At 50.3% G+C, this 17,402-nt stretch overlaps 1 protein-coding gene across 1 annotated transcript; it reads left to right on the forward strand.

Moving 5' to 3' along the window:
- The first annotated feature begins 284 nt into the window (after positions 1–284).
- LOC143186599 (uncharacterized) lies at positions 285–2,147 on the forward strand. Its single transcript, XM_076390282.1, has 2 exons — positions 285–1,904; positions 1,950–2,147. The coding sequence occupies exons 1-2, from the start codon at positions 285–287 to the stop codon at positions 2,145–2,147; spliced, it is 1,818 nt and encodes a 605-aa protein (XP_076246397.1).
- The last annotated feature ends 15,255 nt before the right edge of the window (positions 2,148–17,402 follow it).

The following is a 17,402-nucleotide window of genomic DNA, read 5'->3' on the forward strand; positions in this document are numbered from 1 at the left end:
TCAACGTCGCTAAGGGGAGCACCGGCGTCGCCACGACCACAGGGCCTCCGATCCACCGTCCACCCGAGCCGACGAGGACCGGGACCAACACCCAGCCCCAGAAACATAGTTTCAATAAACGTCGCTCAAAAGCCCTTTTAAGGGCCGACAAAATATAAAACTTTGTGTTTTCGTTTCTTTCGAATTCCCTTCATCTCACCTCATCCGGACCTCCGTTGGATCCCTTACTTTAAGCGATTCCAACATAAGGTCCTTCGAGCCGGATTTGAACCAGCGACCTATGGATGTTTGGACCGACATGGCTGAGCGAAGCGGAAGCGCAATGGCCCGCCATACCCGCTTCCGTTGAGACCGATGAAAGCAAGCGCGTAGCGCATGCACACGTAGCAACTCCGAAGCCGGAATGGGATTTTCTGTTCCGCTTTCAATCATGGAGAAAACTGTTACGTGTAACGGCGTACTGTCTTCGTTGGCGAAGACCGTCGCGCGTCAATCAAAGGTCAAACGCCGGTCAAGTAATCGAGGCGGCAGAAATGCGTAACGCAGCTGAGCGCCTCGCACGCCATATACAGGGCTCGCATTTCGCAGAGGAATACCGATGCTTAAAAAATCATCGCAGTATCCCTGTGAAGTCTCCCTTGAAAAGTCTCAACCCGTTCCTCGACGATAAGGACGTCCTGCGAGTCGGTGGAAGACTGGAGAATGCGACGCTTGCATGGGAAACCAAGCACCCGATAATACTGCCTAAGCATTATGTTTCGACATTAATAATTAGGCAGTGCCACTTAGATACGTTGCATGGGGGCTTGCAGTTGACCTTGCACACTATCAGGCAAAATTATTGGATCCTCGGTTGTCGAAATGCAGCGAAAACCGTGGTCAATAAATGCATGCGATGCGTAAGGTGGCGAGGCAACACGTCCACGCAAATAATGCAGCATTTGACCCCGGAGCGCTGCCGCCCGTCAAGAGCATTCGACAATTGCGGAGTGGATTACGCGGGACCTTACCGTGTCCGCGACTCCGTGGGCCGAGGCAAAACAGCTCACAAAGCGTACATCGCGGTGTTTGTTTGTTACGCTACGAGGGCTGTCCATATCGAACTCGTCCATGACTACACGACGAGCGCGTTCTTAGCCGCACTCGATCGGTTTGTTGCACGACGAGGAATCCCGTCCTGCATTTTCAGTGACAATGGAACCAATTTCGTCGGTGCCGATCGAGAATTACAACAGCACAGTCGTGCAGTATTTTCTGCAACGGACACGCATAATAAATGCGGTGCTATGGGCATTCAGTGGCGGTTTAATCCACCCAGTGCCCCACACTTCGGTGGAATGCAGGAGGCCGGCGTAAAATCGGTGAAACACCATTTGAAACGCACGTTGGGAGAGTTCACACCAACGGGAGAGGAAATGCAGACGCTGCTTTGCAAAATCGAAGCGAGTCTTAACTCGCGACCGATCGCTCCCCTGAGTGACGACCCAGACGACTATGCGTCTCTTACGCCCGGTCACTTCCTGACAGGCGGACCACTAAATGCGATTCCGCTGCAGTCCGTGGAAAATGAAAAACTCTCGCGATTGTCGCGTTGGAGAGCGATTCAGAAATTCCACGAGCAACTGTGGAGGCATTGGACGCGCGATTACCTCACGCACCTCCAAAATCGCTACAAGTGGCGCGCCACCCAATTGCAACTGCAACCAGGAGACCTGGTGCTAGTGCAGAATCCTCTTCTTCCCCCCAATCAGTGGGAGATGGGAAGAATTGAGGAAGTGTTCCCGGGGAAAGACGGAAATGTACGTGTGGTAAAAGTACGTACAGCGAAGTCAACATACACACGCCCAATTACAAGGATGTGTAGGTTACCCGTGGATGAGCCCGCTATGACGACCGACGCCGAGGTCGAGCGGCCAAAATAAATTGCCAAAACAATTTTGGAAAAATAGGGGAGACACCAAGGTGAGACCGATTGTTCTAGAAGAAAATCGAACGATCGGGACCCCCTCTTCCTTGACCCCCAATCCCCTTGGGAGGGGAGACGAAGTATTTCCGTCTCTATCTCTCCAAGGGAAAAAGCGCCCCCGCGAAATCGCGGGCGCTACCGAAATCGCTTAGGAGCGTCGCGGTGGCGTAATCAGTACTGAGTAAACCATGGCGGACGAAACCACAGTGGTAAACCCAGAAAATCACGCCGGCCTGAACGCCGAAATTTCGGCCACGTTCAACCGCTGCATGAAACTGGGGGAACAGGCGCTGCAGGCCGACATTCCCCCAGACAGCGCGGAGGAACCAACGGGGCAGAAACAGCAGGATTGGATCCTGCTAATCGGGGCCCAGGATTCGCAGGCGCCGGTGGCCCAGGAGTTGCGGGTGTCGGGGGCCCAGGAGTTGCGGGTGCCGGGACACATCCCCCGCACGACCAGGCGGTACAGATGTACCGTCCCCGGAGGCCGCTACGTCCTCCGCTGGGACAAGGAGCAGCGACTGACGTCGCTGCTCTGGAAGCCGGCGGTCGCGCCGAAGTCGACGACACCGAGGCCGCCGACTCCGAAGACCACATCCCGAGACACCCCTGCTGGGGAAGGAACGCAGGGCAGGAGGCCCTCCAAGCAACCGGAACCGAGGGTGCGGGAGGAAAGACGGCGCCGCACTCCCGCGTCGCCGAGGGAAAAATCAAAACACCAGGCCTCTGGTAGCGGCCGCCCCCGGCAACCACCAGGACCCACGGGGCCGACTTTGGAGGAGCTGACGCGCGCAGCAGTCGGCATCGCGGTGGAAACTTCGATGAGGCTGCTGCAGCAGCAGCAGCAGCTCCAACAGCAGCTGAGCACGGCTCCACCTGCTAATAAGTAAGTTCAATTGAATTTATATCTTGATTGAATTTACGAAAACGCTGCGAGTGAGTTCACTTCAATTGAACTTCACTTGCAGCACCTCTCTCTCTCATTCGCGAAGAAAGTATTAGTCTTTCGAGTCTCGCGTTACGATGTGCATACGACAGAGCATTACCGATTCTCCGTTGCACGGACCGTGCAAGGGGGGCGGTATGTTTAAAAAGCGGTTATATAACGGGCATTTGGCTCGTCCGCGAGATTCGTAATTTGTTGGTATACGTGACCGACCGAAGGTGGCCTTCGGTTGGAGCATACGTTGTCCTAGCAGCAAAACACGATCAGCTGTCGTATGACTTGTTTTTGTCGTCAAAATTAAAGTTCAAACAAAGTAAGCGTTGTCGAGCAACGGTTTTGAACTCCAGGCTCGATGTCGAGTGGGGACATCGGAGCCTGAAGGAGAGAGAGAGTACATCGTACTACATTAGCACGAGACAAAAGATAATTTGTGAGCGCCGCGTAGTGGTAAAATTTGGCACGTCTTCCGCTTCGCGGAGACACGCGCGGCTCTCGCCCCAGTCGTCTTACGACAATCAAGCTTGACGCAGTCAGTGCGACCGTTCGTCAAGCGCATCTCAGCTCGCCAGTTTCCAGATTTCAAGTAGTTTGGTTACCAGACACTTGAAATCTCACTAGCTCTCAAAAGCTGAACCTCTGTCGCCGACAGACTAGGAAACTCTGCTCGATTCGTACGTATAATACGTACGAAAGAGCACCTGGTTTGTTTTGGGAGACAATTGATCGAGATTTGCACTCTTGGAATCGGGGCCTGCCCTGATTCTCTGAGTCTCGTTTCGTCTCGGAGCAACAAAGGCCGCTGCCTGTTGGATCCCTGAGAGACGGGTTACAACAGAGAGAGATAACGTACGTGCCTATCACCTCTGCGTTACTCGTGCTCTGCCACCCCGTTTAGTAGCAACCCCCGTGTGACGAATAGAAGCACACGGTCGCGGAGCCTCTGGCCGTCCTCAGCCTCCAGGACCAGCAATTCGCTGGTTATAGCGTGTCCCTCCGATCACGAATCCCTAAATTACTTGGATTCGTACGGAACGAACCTTTCCAAAAGGTGCAAGGCGAAGAGAAGAGGTCCCTCCTCCTCTCAAGCCACTCGTTCATCGACTTCTTCTTCGCGCCAGAAGAAGAGTCGATAATACAGTCCACTGCATTACCTTTGCGTTACAGGCAAGGTATTGCTATACCCTCCAAATAGGCTCGCGAGCGCAGCCTGGAGTTGGGAATCTTTGGTATAGCTAGAATTCCACTCTTGCTTACCGCCGCGGTTCCGCCGCTATCTCTCTTTTTCAGACGTCAACGTCGCTAAGGGTAGCACCGGCGTCGCCACGACCACAGGGCCTCCGATCCACCGTCCACCCGAGCCGACGAGGACCGGAACCAACACCCAGCCCCAGAAACATAGTTTCAATAAACGTCGCTCAAAAGCCCTTTTAAGGGCCGACAAAATATAAAACTTTGTGTTTTCGTTTCTTTCGAATTCCCTTCATCTCACCTCATCCGGACCTCCGTTGGATCCTTTACTTTAAGCGATTCCAACAATAGGGAATAGTTAGGGCCTAAGAAGTCAACGCCAGAAGCATAAAATACGATATAAATACAACAGCTGTTCCACCGTATAAAAGGAATAATTGCAAACAGTGTGAATGTAATGGTCATTTCTGCGTTCCGGGCAACCTAGGCTTCACTCTACGGCGTTGTTCCACTAGATCGAATAGTTAGGGCCTAAGAAGTCAACACCAGAAGAATAAAATACAATAAAAATACAACAGTCTTTCCATCCTATAACAGGGATAATTGCAACCCGTGTGAAAGTGATGGTCATTTCTACGTTCCAGGCAACCTAGGCTTCACTCTAGGGCGTTGTTCCACAAGATCGAATAGTTAGGGCCTAAGAAGTCAACGCCAGAAGCATAAAATACAATATAAATAGAACAGCTTTTCCATCGTATAAAACAAATAATTGCAACCAGTGTGAAAGTTATGGTCATCCCTACGTTCCGGGCAACCTAGGCTCCACCCTAGGCCGTTGTTCCACCAGATCGAATAGTTAGGGCCTAAGAAGTGAACGCCGGATGCATAAAATGCCATAAAAATACAACAGTTTTTCCATCGTACAGCAGGAATAATTTGCAACCAGTGTGATAGTAGTGGTCATTTCTACGTTCCGGGCAACCCAGGTTTCACTCCAGGGCGTTGCTCCACCAGATCGAATAGTTACGGCCTAAGAAGTCAAAGCCAGAAGCATAAAATACAGTATAAATAGAACAGTTTTTCCATTGTATAAAACGAATAATTGCTAGCAGTGTGAAAGTTATGGTCATTTCTACGTTCCGCGCAACCTAGGCTTCACTCTACGGCGTTGTTCCACCAGATCGAGTAGTTAGGGCCTAAGAAGTCAACACCAGAAGAATAAAATACAATAAAGATACAACAGTCTTTCCATCCTATAACAGGAATAATTGCAACCCTTGTGAAAGTGATGGTCATTTCTACGTTCCAGGCAACCTAGGCTTCACTCTAGGGCGTTGTTCCTCAAGATCGAATAGTTAGGGCCTAAGAAGTGAACGCCAGAAGCATACAATGCAATAAAAATACAACAGTTTTTCCATCGTATAGCAGGAATAATTTGCAACCAGTGTGATAGTAGTGGTCAATTCTACGTTCCGGGCAACCCAGGTTTCACTTCAGGGCGTTGCTCCACCAGATCGAATAGTTACGGCCTAAGAAGTCAACGCCAGAAGCATAAAATACGATAAAGATGCAACAGTTTTTCCATCGTATAAAACGAATAATTGCTACCAGTGTGAAAGTTATGGTCATTTCTGCGTTCCGCGCAACCTGGGCTTTACCCTAGGGCGTTGTTCCACCAGATGGAATAGTTCGGGCCTAAGAAGTCAACGCCAGAAGCATAAAATACGATATAAATACTACAGCTTTTCCATCGTATAAAACGAATAATTGCAACCAGTGTGGAAGTTATGGTCATTTCTACGTTCCGGACAACATAGGCTTCACTCTAGGGCGGTGCTCCACCAGATCAAATAGTTAGGGCCTAAGAAGTCAACGCCAAAAGCATAAAATGCAACATAAATACAACAGATTTTCCATCGTATATAATGTATATTTGCAAACAGTGTGAAAGTAATGGTCACTTCTACGTACCGGGCAGCCTAGGCTCCACTCTAGGGCGTTGCTCCACCAGACCGAATAGCTAGGGCCATTGAAGTCAACGCCAGAAGCATAAAATACAATAAAGATGCAAAAGTTTTTCCATTGTATAACAGGAATAACTGCTGACAGTATGAAAGTACTGGTCATTTCTACGTTCCGGCTAACCTAGGTTTCACTCTAGGGCGTTGCTCCACCAGATCGAATAGCTAGGGACTTAGAATTCAACGCTATAAGAATAAAATACAATAAAGATGCAACAGTCTTTCCATCGTATAACAGGAATAATTGCAACCAGTGTGAAGGTAATGGTATGTTCTGCGTTCCGGGCAACATATGCTCCACTCTATGGTTGGTACTCTACCAGATCAAATAGTTAGGGCGTAAGAAGTCAACGCCAGAAGCATAAACTACAACATAAGTACAACAGCTTTTCCATTGTATATAATGTATATTTGCAAACAGTGTGAAAGTAATGGTCATTTCTACGTTCCGGGCAACTTAGGTTTCACTCTAGGGCGTTGATCCACCATAGGTGTTTAAAAAGCGGTTATATAACGAGCATTTGGCTCGTCCGCGAGGTTCGTAATTTGTTGGTATACGTGACCGACCGAAGGTGGCCTTCGGTTGGAGCATACGTTGTCCTAGCAGCAAAACACGATCAGCTGTCGTATGACTTGTTTTTGTCGTCAAAATTAAAGTTCAAACAAAGTAAGCGTTGTCGAGCAACGGTTTTGAACTCCAGGCTCGATGTCGAGTGGGGACATCGGAGCCTGAAGGAGAGAGAGAGTACATCGTACTACATTAGCACGAGACAAAAGATAATTTGTGAGCGCCGCGTAGTGGTAAAATTTGGTACGTCTTCCGCTTCGCGGAGACACGCGCGGCTCTCGCCCCAGTCGTCTTACGACAATCAAGCTTGACGCAGTCAGTGCGACCGTTCGTCAAGCGCATCTCAGCTCGCCAGTTTCCAGATTTCAAGTAGTTTGGTTACCAGACACTTGAAATCTCACTAGCTCTCAAAAGCTGAACCTCTGTCGCCGACAGACTAGGAAACTCTGCTCGATTCGTACGTATAATACGTACGAAAGAGCACCTGGTTTGTTTTGGGAGACAATTGATCGAGATTTGCACTCTTGGAATCGGGGCCTGCCCTGATTCTCTGAGTCTCGTTTCGTCTCGGAGCAACAAAGGCCGCTGCCTGTTGGATCCCTGAGAGACGGGTTACAACAGAGAGAGATAACGTACGTGCCTATCACCTCTACGTTACTCGTGCTCTGCCACCCCGTTTAGTAGCAACCCCCGTGTGACGAATAGAAGCACACGGTAAGGTGAACGGAGTCGCGGAGCCTCTGGCCGTCCTCAGCCTCCAGGACCAGCAATTCGCTGGTTATAGCGTGTCCCTCCGATCACGAATCCCTAAATTACTTGGATTCGTACGGAACGAACCTTTCCAAAAGGTGCAAGGCGAAGAGAAGAGGTCCCTCCTCCTCTCAAGCCACTCGTTCATCGACTTCTTCTTCGCGCCAGAAGAAGAGTCGATAATAGAGTCCACTGCATTACCATTGCGTTACAGGCAAGGTATTGCTATCCCCTCCAAATAGGCTCGCGAGCGCAGCCTGGAGTTGGGAATCTTTGGTATAGCTAGACTTCCACTCTTGCTTACCGCCGCGGTTCCGCCGCTATCTCTCTTTTTCAGACGTCAACGTCGCTAAGGGGAGCACCGGCGTCGCCACGACCACAGGGCCTCCGATCCACCGTCCACCCGAGCCGACGAGGACCGGGACCAACACCCAGCCCCAGAAACATAGTTTCAATAAACGTCGCTCAAAAGCCCTTTTAAGGGCCGACAAAATATAAAACTTTGTGTTTTCGTTTCTTTCGAATTCCCTTCATCTCACCTCATCCGGACCTCCGTTGGATCCCTTACTTTAAGCGATTCCAACATAAGGTCCTTCGAGCCGGATTTGAACCAGCGACCTATGGATGTTTGGACCGACATGGCTGAGCGAAGCGGAAGCGCAATGGCCCGCCATACCCGCTTCCGTTGAGACCGATGAAAGCAAGCGCGTAGCGCATGCACACGTAGCAACTCCGAAGCCGGAATGGGATTTTCTGTTCCGCTTTCAATCATGGAGAAAACTGTTACGTGTAACGGCGTACTGTCTTCGTTGGCGAAGACCGTCGCGCGTCAATCAAAGGTCAAACGCCGGTCAAGTAATCGAGGCGGCAGAAATGCGTAACGCAGCTGAGCGCCTCGCACGCCATATACAGGGCTCGCATTTCGCAGAGGAATACCGATGCTTAAAAAATCATCGCAGTATCCCTGTGAAGTCTCCCTTGAAAAGTCTCAACCCGTTCCTCGACGATAAGGACGTCCTGCGAGTCGGTGGAAGACTGGAGAATGCGACGCTTGCATGGGAAACCAAGCACCCGATAATACTGCCTAAGCATTATGTTTCGACATTAATAATTAGGCAGTGCCACTTAGATACGTTGCATGGGGGCTTGCAGTTGACCTTGCACACTATCAGGCAAAATTATTGGATCCTCGGTTGTCGAAATGCAGCGAAAACCGTGGTCAATAAATGCATGCGATGCGTAAGGTGGCGAGGCAACACGTCCACGCAAATAATGCAGCATTTGACCCCGGAGCGCTGCCGCCCGTCAAGAGCATTCGACAATTGCGGAGTGGATTACGCGGGACCTTACCGTGTCCGCGACTCCGTGGGCCGAGGCAAAACAGCTCACAAAGCGTACATCGCGGTGTTTGTTTGTTACGCTACGAGGGCTGTCCATATCGAACTCGTCCATGACTACACGACGAGCGCGTTCTTAGCCGCACTCGATCGGTTTGTTGCACGACGAGGAATCCCGTCCTGCATTTTCAGTGACAATGGAACCAATTTCGTCGGTGCCGATCGAGAATTACAACAGCACAGTCGTGCAGTATTTTCTGCAACGGACACGCATAATAAATGCGGTGCTATGGGCATTCAGTGGCGGTTTAATCCACCCAGTGCCCCACACTTCGGTGGAATGCAGGAGGCCGGCGTAAAATCGGTGAAACACCATTTGAAACGCACGTTGGGAGAGTTCACACCAACGGGAGAGGAAATGCAGACGCTGCTTTGCAAAATCGAAGCGAGTCTTAACTCGCGACCGATCGCTCCCCTGAGTGACGACCCAGACGACTATGCGTCTCTTACGCCCGGTCACTTCCTGACAGGCGGACCACTAAATGCGATTCCGCTGCAGTCCGTGGAAAATGAAAAACTCTCGCGATTGTCGCGTTGGAGAGCGATTCAGAAATTCCACGAGCAACTGTGGAGGCATTGGACGCGCGATTACCTCACGCACCTCCAAAATCGCTACAAGTGGCGCGCCACCCAATTGCAACTGCAACCAGGAGACCTGGTGCTAGTGCAGAATCCTCTTCTTCCCCCCAATCAGTGGGAGATGGGAAGAATTGAGGAAGTGTTCCCGGGGAAAGACGGAAATGTACGTGTGGTAAAAGTACGTACAGCGAAGTCAACATACACACGCCCAATTACAAGGATGTGTAGGTTACCCGTGGATGAGCCCGCTATGACGACCGACGCCGAGGTCGAGCGGCCAAAATAAATTGCCAAAACAATTTTGGAAAAATAGGGGAGACACCAAGGTGAGACCGATTGTTCTAGAAGAAAATCGAACGATCGGGACCCCCTCTTCCTTGACCCCCAATCCCCTTGGGAGGGGAGACGAAGTATTTCCGTCTCTATCTCTCCAAGGGAAAAAGCGCCCCCGCGAAATCGCGGGCGCTACCGAAATCGCTTAGGAGCGTCGCGGTGGCGTAATCAGTACTGAGTAAACCATGGCGGACGAAACCACAGTGGTAAACCCAGAAAATCACGCCGGCCTGAACGCCGAAATTTCGGCCACGTTCAACCGCTGCATGAAACTGGGGGAACAGGCGCTGCAGGCCGACATTCCCCCAGACAGCGCGGAGGAACCAACGGGGCAGAAACAGCAGGATTGGATCCTGCTAATCGGGGCCCAGGATTCGCAGGCGCCGGTGGCCCAGGAGTTGCGGGTGTCGGGGGCCCAGGAGTTGCGGGTGCCGGGACACATCCCCCGCACGACCAGGCGGTACAGATGTACCGTCCCCGGAGGCCGCTACGTCCTCCGCTGGGACAAGGAGCAGCGACTGACGTCGCTGCTCTGGAAGCCGGCGGTCGCGCCGAAGTCGACGACACCGAGGCCGCCGACTCCGAAGACCACATCCCGAGACACCCCTGCTGGGGAAGGAACGCAGGGCAGGAGGCCCTCCAAGCAACCGGAACCGAGGGTGCGGGAGGAAAGACGGCGCCGCACTCCCGCGTCGCCGAGGGAAAAATCAAAACACCAGGCCTCTGGTAGCGGCCGCCCCCGGCAACCACCAGGACCCACGGGGCCGACTTTGGAGGAGCTGACGCGCGCAGCAGTCGGCATCGCGGTGGAAACTTCGATGAGGCTGCTGCAGCAGCAGCAGCAGCTCCAACAGCAGCTGAGCACGGCTCCACCTGCTAATAAGTAAGTTCAATTGAATTTATATCTTGATTGAATTTACGAAAACGCTGCGAGTGAGTTCACTTCAATTGAACTTCACTTGCAGCACCTCTCTCTCTCATTCGCGAAGAAAGTATTAGTCTTTCGAGTCTCGCGTTACGATGTGCATACGACAGAGCATTACCGATTCTCCGTTGCACGGACCGTGCAAGGGGGGCGGTATGTTTAAAAAGCGGTTATATAACGGGCATTTGGCTCGTCCGCGAGATTCGTAATTTGTTGGTATACGTGACCGACCGAAGGTGGCCTTCGGTTGGAGCATACGTTGTCCTAGCAGCAAAACACGATCAGCTGTCGTATGACTTGTTTTTGTCGTCAAAATTAAAGTTCAAACAAAGTAAGCGTTGTCGAGCAACGGTTTTGAACTCCAGGCTCGATGTCGAGTGGGGACATCGGAGCCTGAAGGAGAGAGAGAGTACATCGTACTACATTAGCACGAGACAAAAGATAATTTGTGAGCGCCGCGTAGTGGTAAAATTTGGCACGTCTTCCGCTTCGCGGAGACACGCGCGGCTCTCGCCCCAGTCGTCTTACGACAATCAAGCTTGACGCAGTCAGTGCGACCGTTCGTCAAGCGCATCTCAGCTCGCCAGTTTCCAGATTTCAAGTAGTTTGGTTACCAGACACTTGAAATCTCACTAGCTCTCAAAAGCTGAACCTCTGTCGCCGACAGACTAGGAAACTCTGCTCGATTCGTACGTATAATACGTACGAAAGAGCACCTGGTTTGTTTTGGGAGACAATTGATCGAGATTTGCACTCTTGGAATCGGGGCCTGCCCTGATTCTCTGAGTCTCGTTTCGTCTCGGAGCAACAAAGGCCGCTGCCTGTTGGATCCCTGAGAGACGGGTTACAACAGAGAGAGATAACGTACGTGCCTATCACCTCTGCGTTACTCGTGCTCTGCCACCCCGTTTAGTAGCAACCCCCGTGTGACGAATAGAAGCACACGGTCGCGGAGCCTCTGGCCGTCCTCAGCCTCCAGGACCAGCAATTCGCTGGTTATAGCGTGTCCCTCCGATCACGAATCCCTAAATTACTTGGATTCGTACGGAACGAACCTTTCCAAAAGGTGCAAGGCGAAGAGAAGAGGTCCCTCCTCCTCTCAAGCCACTCGTTCATCGACTTCTTCTTCGCGCCAGAAGAAGAGTCGATAATACAGTCCACTGCATTACCTTTGCGTTACAGGCAAGGTATTGCTATACCCTCCAAATAGGCTCGCGAGCGCAGCCTGGAGTTGGGAATCTTTGGTATAGCTAGAATTCCACTCTTGCTTACCGCCGCGGTTCCGCCGCTATCTCTCTTTTTCAGACGTCAACGTCGCTAAGGGTAGCACCGGCGTCGCCACGACCACAGGGCCTCCGATCCACCGTCCACCCGAGCCGACGAGGACCGGAACCAACACCCAGCCCCAGAAACATAGTTTCAATAAACGTCGCTCAAAAGCCCTTTTAAGGGCCGACAAAATATAAAACTTTGTGTTTTCGTTTCTTTCGAATTCCCTTCATCTCACCTCATCCGGACCTCCGTTGGATCCTTTACTTTAAGCGATTCCAACAATAGGGAATAGTTAGGGCCTAAGAAGTCAACGCCAGAAGCATAAAATACGATATAAATACAACAGCTGTTCCACCGTATAAAAGGAATAATTGCAAACAGTGTGAAAGTAATGGTCATTTCTGCGTTCCGGGCAACCTAGGCTTCACTCTACGGCGTTGTTCCACTAGATCGAATAGTTAGGGCCTAAGAAGTCAACACCAGAAGAATAAAATACAATAAAAATACAACAGTCTTTCCATCCTATAACAGGGATAATTGCAACCCGTGTGAAAGTGATGGTCATTTCTACGTTCCAGGCAACCTAGGCTTCACTCTAGGGCGTTGTTCCACAAGATCGAATAGTTAGGGCCTAAGAAGTCAACGCCAGAAGCATAAAATACAATATAAATAGAACAGCTTTTCCATCGTATAAAACAAATAATTGCAACCAGTGTGAAAGTTATGGTCATCCCTACGTTCCGGGCAACCTAGGCTCCACCCTAGGCCGTTGTTCCACCAGATCGAATAGTTAGGGCCTAAGAAGTGAACGCCGGATGCATAAAATGCCATAAAAATACAACAGTTTTTCCATCGTACAGCAGGAATAATTTGCAACCAGTGTGATAGTAGTGGTCATTTCTACGTTCCGGGCAACCCAGGTTTCACTCCAGGGCGTTGCTCCACCAGATCGAATAGTTACGGCCTAAGAAGTCAAAGCCAGAAGCATAAAATACAGTATAAATAGAACAGTTTTTCCATTGTATAAAACGAATAATTGCTAGCAGTGTGAAAGTTATGGTCATTTCTACGTTCCGCGCAACCTAGGCTTCACTCTACGGCGTTGTTCCACCAGATCGAGTAGTTAGGGCCTAAGAAGTCAACACCAGAAGAATAAAATACAATAAAGATACAACAGTCTTTCCATCCTATAACAGGAATAATTGCAACCCTTGTGAAAGTGATGGTCATTTCTACGTTCCAGGCAACCTAGGCTTCACTCTAGGGCGTTGTTCCTCAAGATCGAATAGTTAGGGCCTAAGAAGTGAACGCCAGAAGCATACAATGCAATAAAAATACAACAGTTTTTCCATCGTATAGCAGGAATAATTTGCAACCAGTGTGATAGTAGTGGTCAATTCTACGTTCCGGGCAACCCAGGTTTCACTTCAGGGCGTTGCTCCACCAGATCGAATAGTTACGGCCTAAGAAGTCAACGCCAGAAGCATAAAATACGATAAAGATGCAACAGTTTTTCCATCGTATAAAACGAATAATTGCTACCAGTGTGAAAGTTATGGTCATTTCTGCGTTCCGCGCAACCTGGGCTTTACCCTAGGGCGTTGTTCCACCAGATGGAATAGTTCGGGCCTAAGAAGTCAACGCCAGAAGCATAAAATACGATATAAATACTACAGCTTTTCCATCGTATAAAACGAATAATTGCAACCAGTGTGGAAGTTATGGTCATTTCTACGTTCCGGACAACATAGGCTTCACTCTAGGGCGGTGCTCCACCAGATCAAATAGTTAGGGCCTAAGAAGTCAACGCCAAAAGCATAAAATGCAACATAAATACAACAGATTTTCCATCGTATATAATGTATATTTGCAAACAGTGTGAAAGTAATGGTCACTTCTACGTACCGGGCAGCCTAGGCTCCACTCTAGGGCGTTGCTCCACCAGACCGAATAGCTAGGGCCATTGAAGTCAACGCCAGAAGCATAAAATACAATAAAGATGCAAAAGTTTTTCCATTGTATAACAGGAATAACTGCTGACAGTATGAAAGTACTGGTCATTTCTACGTTCCGGCTAACCTAGGTTTCACTCTAGGGCGTTGCTCCACCAGATCGAATAGCTAGGGACTTAGAATTCAACGCTATAAGAATAAAATACAATAAAGATGCAACAGTCTTTCCATCGTATAACAGGAATAATTGCAACCAGTGTGAAGGTAATGGTATGTTCTGCGTTCCGGGCAACATATGCTCCACTCTATGGTTGGTACTCTACCAGATCAAATAGTTAGGGCGTAAGAAGTCAACGCCAGAAGCATAAACTACAACATAAATACAACAGCTTTTCCATTGTATATAATGTATATTTGCAAACAGTGTGAAAGTAATGGTCATTTCTACGTTCCGGGCAACTTAGGTTTCACTCTAGGGCGTTGATCCACCATAGGTGTTTAAAAAGCGGTTATATAACGAGCATTTGGCTCGTCCGCGAGGTTCGTAATTTGTTGGTATACGTGACCGACCGAAGGTGGCCTTCGGTTGGAGCATACGTTGTCCTAGCAGCAAAACACGATCAGCTGTCGTATGACTTGTTTTTGTCGTCAAAATTAAAGTTCAAACAAAGTAAGCGTTGTCGAGCAACGGTTTTGAACTCCAGGCTCGATGTCGAGTGGGGACATCGGAGCCTGAAGGAGAGAGAGAGTACATCGTACTACATTAGCACGAGACAAAAGATAATTTGTGAGCGCCGCGTAGTGGTAAAATTTGGTACGTCTTCCGCTTCGCGGAGACACGCGCGGCTCTCGCCCCAGTCGTCTTACGACAATCAAGCTTGACGCAGTCAGTGCGACCGTTCGTCAAGCGCATCTCAGCTCGCCAGTTTCCAGATTTCAAGTAGTTTGGTTACCAGACACTTGAAATCTCACTAGCTCTCAAAAGCTGAACCTCTGTCGCCGACAGACTAGGAAACTCTGCTCGATTCGTACGTATAATACGTACGAAAGAGCACCTGGTTTGTTTTGGGAGACAATTGATCGAGATTTGCACTCTTGGAATCGGGGCCTGCCCTGATTCTCTGAGTCTCGTTTCGTCTCGGAGCAACAAAGGCCGCTGCCTGTTGGATCCCTGAGAGACGGGTTACAACAGAGAGAGATAACGTACGTGCCTATCACCTCTACGTTACTCGTGCTCTGCCACCCCGTTTAGTAGCAACCCCCGTGTGACGAATAGAAGCACACGGTAAGGTGAACGGAGTCGCGGAGCCTCTGGCCGTCCTCAGCCTCCAGGACCAGCAATTCGCTGGTTATAGCGTGTCCCTCCGATCACGAATCCCTAAATTACTTGGATTCGTACGGAACGAACCTTTCCAAAAGGTGCAAGGCGAAGAGAAGAGGTCCCTCCTCCTCTCAAGCCACTCGTTCATCGACTTCTTCTTCGCGCCAGAAGAAGAGTCGATAATAGAGTCCACTGCATTACCATTGCGTTACAGGCAAGGTATTGCTATCCCCTCCAAATAGGCTCGCGAGCGCAGCCTGGAGTTGGGAATCTTTGGTATAGCTAGACTTCCACTCTTGCTTACCGCCGCGGTTCCGCCGCTATCTCTCTTTTTCAGACGTCAACGTCGCTAAGGGGAGCACCGGCGTCGCCACGACCACAGGGCCTCCGATCCACCGTCCACCCGAGCCGACGAGGACCGGGACCAACACCCAGCCCCAGAAACATAGTTTCAATAAACGTCGCTCAAAAGCCCTTTTAAGGGCCGACAAAATATAAAACTTTGTGTTTTCGTTTCTTTCGAATTCCCTTCATCTCACCTCATCCGGACCTCCGTTGGATCCCTTACTTTAAGCGATTCCAACATAAGGTCCTTCGAGCCGGATTTGAACCAGCGACCTATGGATGTTTGGACCGACATGGCTGAGCGAAGCGGAAGCGCAATGGCCCGCCATACCCGCTTCCGTTGAGACCGATGAAAGCAAGCGCGTAGCGCATGCACACGTAGCAACTCCGAAGCCGGAATGGGATTTTCTGTTCCGCTTTCAATCATGGAGAAAACTGTTACGTGTAACGGCGTACTGTCTTCGTTGGCGAAGACCGTCGCGCGTCAATCAAAGGTCAAACGCCGGTCAAGTAATCGAGGCGGCAGAAATGCGTAACGCAGCTGAGCGCCTCGCACGCCATATACAGGGCTCGCATTTCGCAGAGGAATACCGATGCTTAAAAAATCATCGCAGTATCCCTGTGAAGTCTCCCTTGAAAAGTCTCAACCCGTTCCTCGACGATAAGGACGTCCTGCGAGTCGGTGGAAGACTGGAGAATGCGACGCTTGCATGGGAAACCAAGCACCCGATAATACTGCCTAAGCATTATGTTTCGACATTAATAATTAGGCAGTGCCACTTAGATACGTTGCATGGGGGCTTGCAGTTGACCTTGCACACTATCAGGCAAAATTATTGGATCCTCGGTTGTCGAAATGCAGCGAAAACCGTGGTCAATAAATGCATGCGATGCGTAAGGTGGCGAGGCAACACGTCCACGCAAATAATGCAGCATTTGACCCCGGAGCGCTGCCGCCCGTCAAGAGCATTCGACAATTGCGGAGTGGATTACGCGGGACCTTACCGTGTCCGCGACTCCGTGGGCCGAGGCAAAACAGCTCACAAAGCGTACATCGCGGTGTTTGTTTGTTACGCTACGAGGGCTGTCCATATCGAACTCGTCCATGACTACACGACGAGCGCGTTCTTAGCCGCACTCGATCGGTTTGTTGCACGACGAGGAATCCCGTCCTGCATTTTCAGTGACAATGGAACCAATTTCGTCGGTGCCGATCGAGAATTACAACAGCACAGTCGTGCAGTATTTTCTGCAACGGACACGCATAATAAATGCGGTGCTATGGGCATTCAGTGGCGGTTTAATCCACCCAGTGCCCCACACTTCGGTGGAATGCAGGAGGCCGGCGTAAAATCGGTGAAACACCATTTGAAACGCACGTTGGGAGAGTTCACACCAACGGGAGAGGAAATGCAGACGCTGCTTTGCAAAATCGAAGCGAGTCTTAACTCGCGACCGATCGCTCCCCTGAGTGACGACCCAGACGACTATGCGTCTCTTACGCCCGGTCACTTCCTGACAGGCGGACCACTAAATGCGATTCCGCTGCAGTCCGTGGAAAATGAAAAACTCTCGCGATTGTCGCGTTGGAGAGCGATTCAGAAATTCCACGAGCAACTGTGGAGGCATTGGACGCGCGATTACCTCACGCACCTCCAAAATCGCTACAAGTGGCGCGCCACCCAATTGCAACTGCAACCAGGAGACCTGGTGCTAGTGCAGAATCCTCTTCTTCCCCCCAATCAGTGGGAGATGGGAAGAATTGAGGAAGTGTTCCCGGGGAAAGACGGAAATGTACGTGTGGTAAAAGTACGTACAGCGAAGTCAACATACACACGC

This window comes from Calliopsis andreniformis, unplaced genomic scaffold (assembly GCF_051401765.1).
Source record: "Calliopsis andreniformis isolate RMS-2024a unplaced genomic scaffold, iyCalAndr_principal scaffold0018, whole genome shotgun sequence".
Lineage (NCBI taxonomy): Eukaryota > Metazoa > Arthropoda > Insecta > Hymenoptera > Andrenidae > Calliopsis > Calliopsis andreniformis.

Bases quoted from the DNA above. Each gene is read 5' to 3' on its own strand.
- LOC143186599 (XM_076390282.1), top strand. From the start codon at position 285: ATGTTTGGACCGACATGGCTGAGCGAAGCGGAAGCGCAATGGCCCGCC. The intron at 1,905-1,949 runs GTCGAGCGGCCA...TTGGAAAAATAG, and splicing joins CTATGACGACCGACGCCGAG to GGGAGACACCAAGGTGAGAC.